Raw genomic sequence first — 10,901 nt, 5'->3', positions numbered from 1 at the left:
ATATCTTAAGATGAAACATTTTTTAACTTGGAGATGTTAGAGAAAGTAGGGGGAACAGAAAAATGTTAGACTGAGGAGGAAAACTGAATCAAGATGAGGCAAGAGGCAGAAAGAGCCCACACCGTGCTGTGAGCTCTTGGTTCCGAGCTTGGGTACCACGTCTTGCCTTCTGGATAAACTCTAAGGAAGAGAGTGATGAAGTGAAGCGGGCTGGGGGCGATAGAAAGGATGGGGTGGGGCACCAGGAAGAGAGACGCCGAGGAAGCTGGAACGAAAAGAGACGGACCGAGGAGAGAAGAGAGCAGAGCAATACAAAAGCAGCCTCGGATCTTGCCGGAGCTGCAAGCGTTAAGGGGAGGCGGAGAGTGACGCGGTTTGCGTCTGGAGCGGCTCCTTGGAGTCCACAGCATCCACCGCCGGAGCCTCGCCTTCCTTTCTCCCTCTGCAGACACAACGAGACACAAAAAGAGAGGCAACCCCTAGACCACCGCGAGGGACCCACTTGCACCATGACCGAGACCACCAAGACCCACGTTATCTTGCTCGCCTGCGGCAGCTTCAATCCCATCACCAAAGGGCACATTCAGATGTTTGGTGAGTCCTCCCGCCCACCTCTGGAAGCCGCTTCCGCTCCTCTCCTTTCCCAGGCACCTGTGTTTTCCAGGGCGATCGAACGGGAAGGCGTGTGCCCCATTCGGATGGGTGCGCCGGCTGATCCAGCTGGTGGAGGTCGGCCCCTTTATTTTGGACTCGGGGGAGGGGACGCAGACTGCGTTTCCGAGGCGTCACTTGCTGGGGCCAGACCCGGCTTGCAGGTGGCTAAAGGTGGGGGATGGGAGAGGACTAGAGACAAGTGTCATTTGGGGCTGGGCAGGGGTTCGAGATAGCTACCAGAACTGGAGTGCGGTGGTGCGGTGGTTCGGCTATCAGGCTGGCGAGGACCAGGATGGGGGCAGAGGTTGGGGCGCCGAGTAGGGGCAGGAGGGGGCTGGAGATAACGTGCTGTTTGTTTAGGATGGGCCGAAATCTCGAAGGAGTTAAATCATATATGTGCCTCGGATTCGCAAACACACTCGCGCCCAACACACCAGTGACAGGGGCTGGGGCTTCAAGATTAATTTCGGATTTGGCTGGTGGTTCTGGGCGGCCCAGGGACGAGTGTTTGGGAATTGTGGGCCGTGTATTGCCCGCGCGAGGTGGATGCTGAGTGAATAGGGAGGGGACCCTTTTCCGCCTAGGTTCGGCCTCAGGAACCCGCTGCCTAGGACAGGGAGGGGGCCGGGCGGCGGCTGCGGGAGGCCCTGCGCGAGCCGGAGCCGAAGGATCCGGGCCCAAGTTGGCTGAGGCTCTGGCCAGGGTGGCCATGGCACGCGGAAGGTTTGAGGCGTCTAGTGTGTGTATGAATGTGCGAATGAGTGTGTGTGAGTATATGCGTGTGCGTGTTGGGGGGAGGGGACTCATCATCGCGCGTTTGTTTCTTAGAAGCTTTGGGGCGTGGAGCCAGAGAGAGCGAGCGGGGGCATCTGGTTGGCTGGTTCGGGGTCCAGGAGCGGCAGGGGAAAGGTGATCGATCGATGCCTGTTGGAGGTCTCGCGCCACCGGTGGGAAACCACGAGGCTTCGCAGCTGCTAGTAGGACTCGAAGGAGCGGGGCATGAGCGTTTAGACACGGAAAGAGGGACGCGGAGGTCACTTTAGAAGCACGAATTGAGAAGTTAGAAGTTGGGGGTGCTTTTTCTTGAAACTGAGAGAAGCAAGGAGTAGGGAAGAGCGAGTGGGCTGGGATGGATGAGAGAGCGGGTGGGAGGCCCTGACCTGGCCCGCCAGCAACGCGCTCTCCAGAGGCGGCGGTGCTGAAATGCAGGGCGCGCGGGAGCTGGATGCGGGCACACGTGTTTATCCGGAGCTTGAGGATTGCGCGAGCCCTCCTAGGGAGGTTTAATGAAAACCACATTACAGCGGTAAAGACAGGGCGAGGTGGTTTAGGCTAAAAATATTCATCTTTAAACTTAAAAGGTGCGCTGAACTGGGATTGCTTGTTAAAAACCTCATAGAAAGAATATAGAGCTACTTTGAGCAGAGGGCAAATCAGGTAGGCGTATCTACACCATAGAAGGAGGGAGGCTGAGAAACAGCCATCCCTTCTTCACCATTCGTTCAGCTTTTAAAAGTCTTTTATTAAGAACCAATGCCAACTTGCCTGTTAAATAAGGATTTCTGTTCAAGCATCAGGGTAGACAAGAGCATCTCATTAGTCTTCTAAGGAATGTCAGTGCCCAGTGCCCTTTGATGCTGGTGTCTTCATCCCTTTCCTTCTTTTCCTGTCTGTCCATATGTCCTCTGGCAATTTATGTTGATGCACTTTACTCCTCTCCCTTGACCAGGCAATGATGGGTTTTCCTTTGGAACCAAGAGAAAGGAGGAGTAGGGAAGAGCCACTGGGCTGGGGATGAAACTCTGTGACTCTAAGAATCTTTGGTGACCCAGTGGGTACTACTCCTTTCTTCCTGGAGCTACGAAATCCCAGTTGTTTTGGATTACAAGAGAAACAGATTTGGATTGAGAACCAAAAATTCTGTCCTGCAACTGAAGATTCTTTGTTAACAGTAATAAAGGCTTTTGTTAAGCAAACGCTGACCTGCCAATTCTCCATGAGCTTCAAGGATAGACTATGTGGAAATAGGCCTGAGTTGCAGTGGAAGGGTTTAGATATAGAAAGGTGAAAAGGAGACTTTTTGCAGTTGCTATTATTTACTTAGTGTAAGAACTGAGGACCAGGACAGAATGTCAACAAAGTCCTTTGCATGTCCATTAAAGTATAATTCAGAGAGCAACACACAAAAAAAGGATATGATATGTTCACTCACTATGGCTTTAAGGAGCTTATTACCAAATGAAGAATTTAGTACATAAACAAGTAAAAATGAAGCAAGAATAAGAACACAAATACACATTAAACTATTTTTGGTAGAATCTCTTATGTGAATCTTTGAGCTCTGGATAAATTTTATAATTTATTTCTGTAGAGCAGTTCTGGTTAACAAAGCCTTTTCATCTATGTTAAGTTACTTATTCCTATTAACAACCTTATAAGAAATACATTATTACCTCTATTTGACAAATAAGAAACTGACAGAAGCCAAGTGACTTTCTCATGAACACACATGGAGAATAGGTGGCACTGAGACTTCAGCCTCATGTTCCTGATTCCTCTTGCAAAGGCCTTCATACTGCAACAAAGGCTGCAGGAAGTGCCCACTCATCTTCTGACTGCATAATTCCATGAACACTCTATTTTCATGAACCATAAACTAACAGAATTAAATTGACCATCAACTAAACGAGATTCCTATATATGCATTTCCTTAAGATCTTTGTCTCATCTTTAAAGAAACCAGTTATTTATGAACTATTTCTTCCTTTCAAATGGCTTTTAAAATTTTCTCTCTGACAACACAGAAATAATTAATACAACTAAATTATCAAACTTTTGGCCAGGCATGGTGGCTCACTTCTACAATCCCAGCACTTTGGGAGGCGAAGATGGGCATATCACATGAGCTCAGGAGTTTGAGACCAGACTGGACAACCTGGTGAAGCCCCATCTTTACAAAAAATATAAAAATTAGCCAGGTATGGTGGTGCATGCCTGTAGTCCCAGCTACTCTGGAGACTGAGGTGGGAGGATGGCTGAGGTGGGAGCCTGGGAGGCAGAGGTCACAGTATGCTGAGATAGCACACTGCACTCTATTCTAGGCAATACAGCCAGATTCTATATATATATATATATATATTTTTTTTTTTTTTTTTTTTTTTTTTTTTGAGACGGAGTCTCGCTCTGCCGCCCAGGCTGGAGTGCAATGGCCGGATCTCAGCTCACTGCAAGCTCCGCCTCCTGGGTTTACGCCATTCTCCTGCCTCAGCCTCCCAAGTAGCTGGGACTACAGGCACCCGCCACGTCGCCCGGCTAGTTTTTTGTATTTTTTAGTAGAGACGGGTTTCACCGTGTTAGCCAGGATGGTCTCGATCTCCTGACCTCGTGATCCGCCCGTCTCGGCCTCCCAAAGTGCTGGGATTACAGGCTTGAGCCACCGCGCCCGGCCTGTAAAATTTTTTAGAATGAACTTTTCTTTTACTCTGAAAGGGAAGCCGATATTATTTCTCCTATTTGAAGCTATAGAAACATACAGGAAAAAATAATATTTGTGAGAGATATTTGACACTTGTATACTCAACTGTAACTAAAATGCTTTCAGGTTGAGCAAAAGTTTTTGGCAAAGTAAACCCATAAATGAATGATGTCATATCTCATGGGTCTGCCTCATTACATAAGAAGATAATGTGGAAGTTTTAAAAAATGTAACTGCTTAGTTTTTAAGTATGTAGAGATTATAATTTAATGTGGCTTTCTTTACATTTATAGCTATATTTGTCAATAAATCTACCACTGGGAAGTCAGAGAGCAAGCTTAAATAGAAAAGTAAGAAAAGATAGCTCAGATTAATTTGGCTACTAAAAAAAAAAAAAAAAAAAAACAGAGGAATTGGGGAATTTCATCACAGCAGAAATATTTCTAGCTGTTTTTTGTATTTTTTCTATTTTAATTTGTAGATATAGGGTCTTGCTCCGTTGCCCAGGCTGGAGAGTAGCAGCAGGATCATGGCTTCCTGCAGCCACAAACTCCTGTTTCTGCTAGCTGTGGATTAAATCCAGATCTACCTGACTCCAAAAACTATTTTCTTTTTACTGCGCTCTGATATTGTCTCCAAAAATTACCAAAGTCTAGCATCTTTCCTCCCTTTAAGCCAGTCAGAGGTCTGATGCCTGACAGAGAGGGATGACCAGGTTGCAAGGAGTCAGTCATTCAGGTCAGGTGGTTAATACCAGGGAGAGCTTTCTGAAATAAGCTTCAGTGAGAACAATTGGAATTGGAAACTTATGGCAACCGCTATTTTTGAAAATTAATATTTCTTTGAAAAGTCATATTTCTTCAAAAAGATCCACAATACTGATAACTCAAATGGTACAAGATCTACTATAATCATTCTCCAAGTACCCCAGCCTGTGGCGTAGTAGAATTGCATGCTTAGGCTGGGTGCATGCTCACGGCCACCACCTTCCTCCACAGCAATGGTCCCTCCACCAGCATCCAGGAGAATGTGACCAAAAAGAGGAGGGTATGTTGGCTGTGACAGCCGGAAATGACCAAATTCATTCTCTTTCTGGGCTCAAGCGGACCTTTCACCTCAGCCTCCTGTGTAGTTAGGACTACAGGCACCATGGGCATGCCCTGGTGGCTAATGAAAAAAAATTCTTTCAGAGACAGGGTCTTGCTATTTTGCTGAGGCTGGTCTCCGATTCCTGACCTCAAGTGATCCTCCCACATCAGCCTCTCAAGTAACTGGGGTTATAGATGTGAGCCACTGCATCCAGCTGTATCCTGCTTTTTAAAAATTGTAAAATAAATGGATTTTCCAGTTTTCTATTTCAAATTTTTTTTTTTTTTTGCTTTGAGCTGGATCATTTGAAGAGACATAATCCAATTTTGTTCTTAAAGGGTAATGAAGAGGGCCTTCTACTTGTTGCAGAATTGGAGATGCAGCCCCTACTGCTACAGTTAGAAACCATAAGAAAAATGAATTTGAATTGCTACTAATAAATATATAGAACTGCTATAAATCAAGAAGCTGTTGAATGTGATCAAAATTCTTATATTATAAAAGTTATTAAGCACATGTGGTAATAATTTCCTTTTCCTTTGTACCACTATCTAATTTGATCCTACCCTGCAAGGTAAACTGAATAATAGTATCCGCTTTTACAATTGATAAGGCAGAGGTACATGTGTAAGTCACTGGGTCGAATTCATCAGCAAAAATCAGTATAGAACCACTTTCTTGATGTCTAGACTCTCTCACTCATGACACTTCTTTTTTATTTCCTTATAATTGCAATAGCACCTATGAAAGAAGCCATTTGAACTTAGCTGTCAACAAAGGGTCATGAGAACCTTACAAATTTTTTTCCTTGGCAACACAGACCTCCAACAAAATATATCCAACAAAGATATCTGTGTCTAACCCAAAAGGTCTTTCTTTTCTTAATACTCTTATATTTTTCATTTAACTTTGTCATTAGAATGGGCTTTCCATAACTCCTCCAACTTCCTCCTTTCTTCCCACTCTTCTGTTACCTCAGCTAACATCTATTCATTCTTCAGATTTTAGCTTCAACGATAGTTTCTCAGGGAACCTCCACTGACTCCTAAATGAAGTCTGGCTACCCTGACATTTGTTCCCACATCACCTTATGTTTTCCAGGCCATAACTTTCATCTCATATGTTTTATGGCTGTTTCCCATGGTAGACCTTAAGCTTTTTGAAGACAGAAACAATGCCTGGTATCATCACTGATATATTTCCTAGTACCTAGCATGTAGTAGGATCTCCATAATAGTTGTTGAATAAATTTTTTAAATGAATGTATAGAATCTTGTTCCAGGCAGAGGAATCAGCCATGTACAAAGGCTAGGGTGAAGAGGCAGAGACACAGAATAATAGAACAAGGAAAAGTTCAGGATGGCTCAAGGAGAAGGGGAGTGAGAGGTGAGACTAGAGAGAGGTAGTTGAATGTCTGAACAATTACGAAGGCTCCTAAGTCATTTTAAAGATTGTAGACTTTATCCCAATGACAATGAGAAGACATTGCATTGTTTTTAAAGTAAAGGGATAACATAGCCATATGCTTAAATTATGATTTAATTAAATGTTTAATATAGATTGGTGAAGGGCAAGAATGTGGTGACCAGTTAGGCATGTGTTTCAGCAATACAGGATTCAACCCAAAGAAGATGGTCACCTGGCCCAGGCTGGTGGTTTCTGGGATGGAGAATGTGTATCTGAAGGTTATTTAGGAGGTAAAAGAGATCTTCATTTGGCCGGGTGCGGTGGCTCACGCCTGTAACCGCAGCACTTTGAGAGGCCGAGGCAGGAAGATCACGAGGAGAGGAGATTGAGACCATCCTGGCTAACACAGTGAAACCCTGTCTCTACTAAAAATACAAAAAATTAACCGGGCGTGGTGGTATGTGCTTATAGTACCAGCTACTTGGGAGGCTGAGACAGGAGAATCGCTTGAACTCAGAAGGGAGAGGTTGCAGTGAGCTGAGATCGCACCACTGCACTCCAGCCTGAGTGACAGAGCGAGACTACATCTCAAAAAAAAAAAAAAGAAAGAAAGAGAGAGATCTTCATTTCGTGATGTGATGAGTGTGTGATGGTGAAGTAGTCCAGGGTAATTTGCAGGTTTCTATCCAAGGTGGATGAATAGAAAATGCTGGAGGAGAAGCAGGTTTGGGGGTTGGTGGGGAAAGTAAAGATTCATACTTCTTACTTGAAAATTTTGGTAATATGTGTTCTAACCAAGCACTGATGTGACAGAATACCTAAATGCAAAGTTTCTTTGTGACCTGGGATGTCTGAGTCTTATAATGAAAGTTCCAGTAGATTCCAGTTAGATTATTAAAATTTATTCATGCAAGAAAGATATACAATTTATTAACAGTATGGAAATAAAATGCAAAAAGAAAGGTTTTCTGCTTTTTTAAAAAAATATATAAAATGGAAGATAATCAATAACCTAAATTTGACTCTTTTTAATGTTGAGACTGTAAAATTAGGAATAACTAATAGTAGTTCACAAAACCACTTTTGACTTGCCCACCACTCTGATGATGGCTGTGACATTACGCTTAAGTAGATGCTTGGGGTTGGGCATGTGGTTGATGCCTATAATCTCAATACTTTGGGAGGCTGAGACCAGTGGATCACTTGAGCCCAGCAGTTTGAGACCAGCCTGGGCAACATGGTGAAACCCCATCTCTACTAAAAATATAAAAATTAGCCAGACATGGTGGCACGTGCCTGTAGTCCTAGCTGCATGGGAGGCTGAGGTGGAAGGATCACTTGAGCAATGGGAAGCTGACATGGAAGGATCATGGGACCAAGGAGGTCAAGGCTGCAGTGAGTCATGATGACACCACTGCACTCCACCCTGGGCAACAGAGTGACACCCTGTCTCAAAGGAAAAAAAAAAAAAAAAGTAGCCAGGCGCAGCGGCTCCTGCCTGTAATCCCAGCACTTTAGGAGGTTGAGGGGGACCGATCATGAGGTTAGGAGTTCAAGACCAACCTGGTCAACATGGTGAAACCCCGTCTCTACTAAAAGTACAAAAATTAGCCGGGGGTGGTGGCAGGCACCTGTAATCCCAGCTACTTGGGAGGCTGAGGCAGGAGAATTGCTTGAATCCGGGAGGTGGAGGTTGTAGTGAACTGAGATCTCGCCACTGCACTCCAGCCTGGGCAATAGAGCAAGACACCTCAAAAAAAAAAAAAAAAAAAAAAAGGTAGATGCTTGGGAATCCTACCTAATTTGTTGGTAAGTTGAAGGTACACAAGTGTTAACTCATGGATCATTCAAGGTGGTTTCACTAGCAGGAGCAGTGTCTGCTCATGACACAAGAATAATGGGCTGAAAAAGAAAATGTAGACATTTGTGTTCACACAAACTGTTGACTCAGTTTACTTTTTTCTGCTGCACTGACTAACTGAACCTCATGTGAAAACAACCTAATAATGAGAGGCAAATCTCCTGTCTAGAATGTATTCCAAACTAAGCAATAGGGTCTAATGAAGAACAGAGCTGATGTCCTAAGAGTCTTGAAATATTTATTTCAGTTTCTCTTCTCTTTTTGTTTTACTTGTTCCTATTCTATATTTCTAAGCCTTTCTGCTTAGAACTATCAGAATTAAGATAATTCAATTATTTCTCAAATCATTTGAATTATTGCTTAGTAGGAACATCTTTTGAAATGTTATGGGTGTCAGAGAAACATTTCTATATAAACTTCCAATTTTAGATCAAGTCAAATGAACAGCCTAAAGTGTGAAGGCAAACTAAAAAGCATAACCTGCCAACATTCAAGTTTGAACCCCTCTGTTTCAAAGATATCCACAGACACAAGAGACAAATGAAAAAGTAGACAGATAATATATTTATTTTGTCATTTTTCTATCGATAGGCAATAGTTTAAAAGTAATCCATGCATGACTGGAAGAGAAAATCCAGTTTTGAAAGTGTTTCTTTGAAAAACTTCAAGTCTTAATTTTTCAATATAATTGTCTTCTTGGCCACCAGTACAGTGTCCTGAATGTGGTGGTTGTTTAGTTAATGTTTAATGATGCTGTAAAATACACTTTCTAGCACAGTTCTTGTTCACGCTTGGTTTTTGGATCATCCTGAATTGCTCAAAAAGATCCTAACTACACAAAGGAATGCAAAAATATTTTTTCAGGCAGGGTGTGGTAGCACATGCCTATAATCCCAGTGCTTTGAAGTCTAAAGCAGGAGAATTGCTTGAGCCTAGGAGTTCAAGGTTGTAGTGAGCCGTTATCACAGCACTGCACTCCATCCTGGGCAACAGAGCAAGATCTTGTCTTAAAAAAATTTTTTTAAACATATTCAATACACAAAATTTTAGTTAAACAAAGGCATTTAAAATAATTCTTTAGGATTCAATGTTATAGACTAAGACCTGAGATATAGGAGTTCATTTTATAGAGAATTACATAACTTTATTTATGGATATGTTCCATATCTCAATATATGTAAATGCAGCATCAGTTTACAAGGAGGGAAGTTTTCCACTTCCAGAGATCTTCCAATTATAAGCACTCAATTGCATGGAACACATTTGCTTTTTTGGATAGTTTGGCAGCTAGCCTCAGAAGTCTTTTAGCTTAAAAAGATCTTTCAGTGGCTTACGTGGTATGACCAAGGCCATCCTCCTGGTATTGGCTCCTTCCTCCCTTTACATCTTCCAGTGTCTCCATGATTTGTAAACTCTGCAGCAAAGGCAAATATTATAACCACTACCAGCATCATCATCTTCCCCATTATCATCCTGATCATGAAGCCACTTTATTTGAGCTTATTTAAACCATACTGCCATTAAGCTATTTTTTATTAAATGTAATGCATAATTCTCTTTAGCATTATACAAGTGAGCCAGCCAGGAAAATTCTTATAATCGTGGCAATAAGAGGTTAAGAGGAGGAAGTAGCAAGGGAGCAAGACTCTGAGGCTAACCCCTGGAAGTGATGGCAGCTAAATAGCAGTCTTTTTCTGTTTTTTCTCCTACATCAAATTGCCTCCACATGAGTAGACATGCTGCAACATATTGACCTCATTTAATATTTACCAGGCAGTAGAAGAGACAGTAAAGCATATTCCCTAGATAAGACTAAATGCTTATAGTTTTATTCTTGTTCCAGTTTCTTAGGCCAAAAACCTTGTACTAATGCTTAATTATTCCTTGTTTTGTACACATTATTTATGTCCAAATGTTTTGGAATCTCTTTATCTTCAAAATATAACTAAGACCAACCACCTCTCTCCATCTACATCCCTGGTGCAAGCCACTGTTTTTTTTTTTTTTTTTGAGACGGAGTCTTGCTCTGCCGCCCAGGCTGGAGTGCAGTGGCCGGCTCTCAGCTCACTGCAAGCTCCGCCTCCCGGGTTCACGCCATTCTCCTGTCTCAGCCTCCCGAGTAGCTGGGACTACAGGCGCCCGCCTCGTCGCCCGGCTAGTTTTTTGTATTTTTTTAGTAGAGACGGGGTTTCACCGTATTAGCCAGGATGGTCTCGATCTCCTGACCTTGTGATCCACCCGTCTCGGCCTCCCAAAGTGCTGGGATTACAGGCTTGAGCCACCGCGCCCGGCCCCAAGCCACTGTTATCTTTCATTTGAATTATTGCAATAGCCTTAACTGGTCTCTCTGCTTCCACTCTTGGTTGCAACACTCAATTCTTAACAAATAATCAGAGTGATCCTTTCGGCCGGACA

General features: G+C 43.2%; 1 protein-coding gene across 1 annotated transcript in view; it reads left to right on the top strand.

Moving 5' to 3' along the window:
• The first annotated feature begins 283 nt into the window (after nt 1-283).
• NMNAT2 (nicotinamide nucleotide adenylyltransferase 2) overlaps nt 284-10,901 on the top strand; it is a 172,387-nt gene continuing 161,769 nt past the window's right edge. Inside the window, exon 1 of the mRNA XM_010368930.1 lies at nt 284-594. Within this exon, the coding sequence (XP_010367232.1) occupies nt 510-594 (85 nt within the window). The 5' untranslated portion in view covers nt 284-509. The remainder of the gene's footprint in view (nt 595-10,901) is intronic.

Source organism: Rhinopithecus roxellana, chromosome 8 (genome assembly GCF_007565055.1).
Source record: "Rhinopithecus roxellana isolate Shanxi Qingling chromosome 8, ASM756505v1, whole genome shotgun sequence".
Taxonomy (NCBI): domain Eukaryota; kingdom Metazoa; phylum Chordata; class Mammalia; order Primates; family Cercopithecidae; genus Rhinopithecus; species Rhinopithecus roxellana.
Note: the sequence above shows the minus strand (reverse complement) of the source record. Positions and strands in the feature narration are given on the sequence as shown.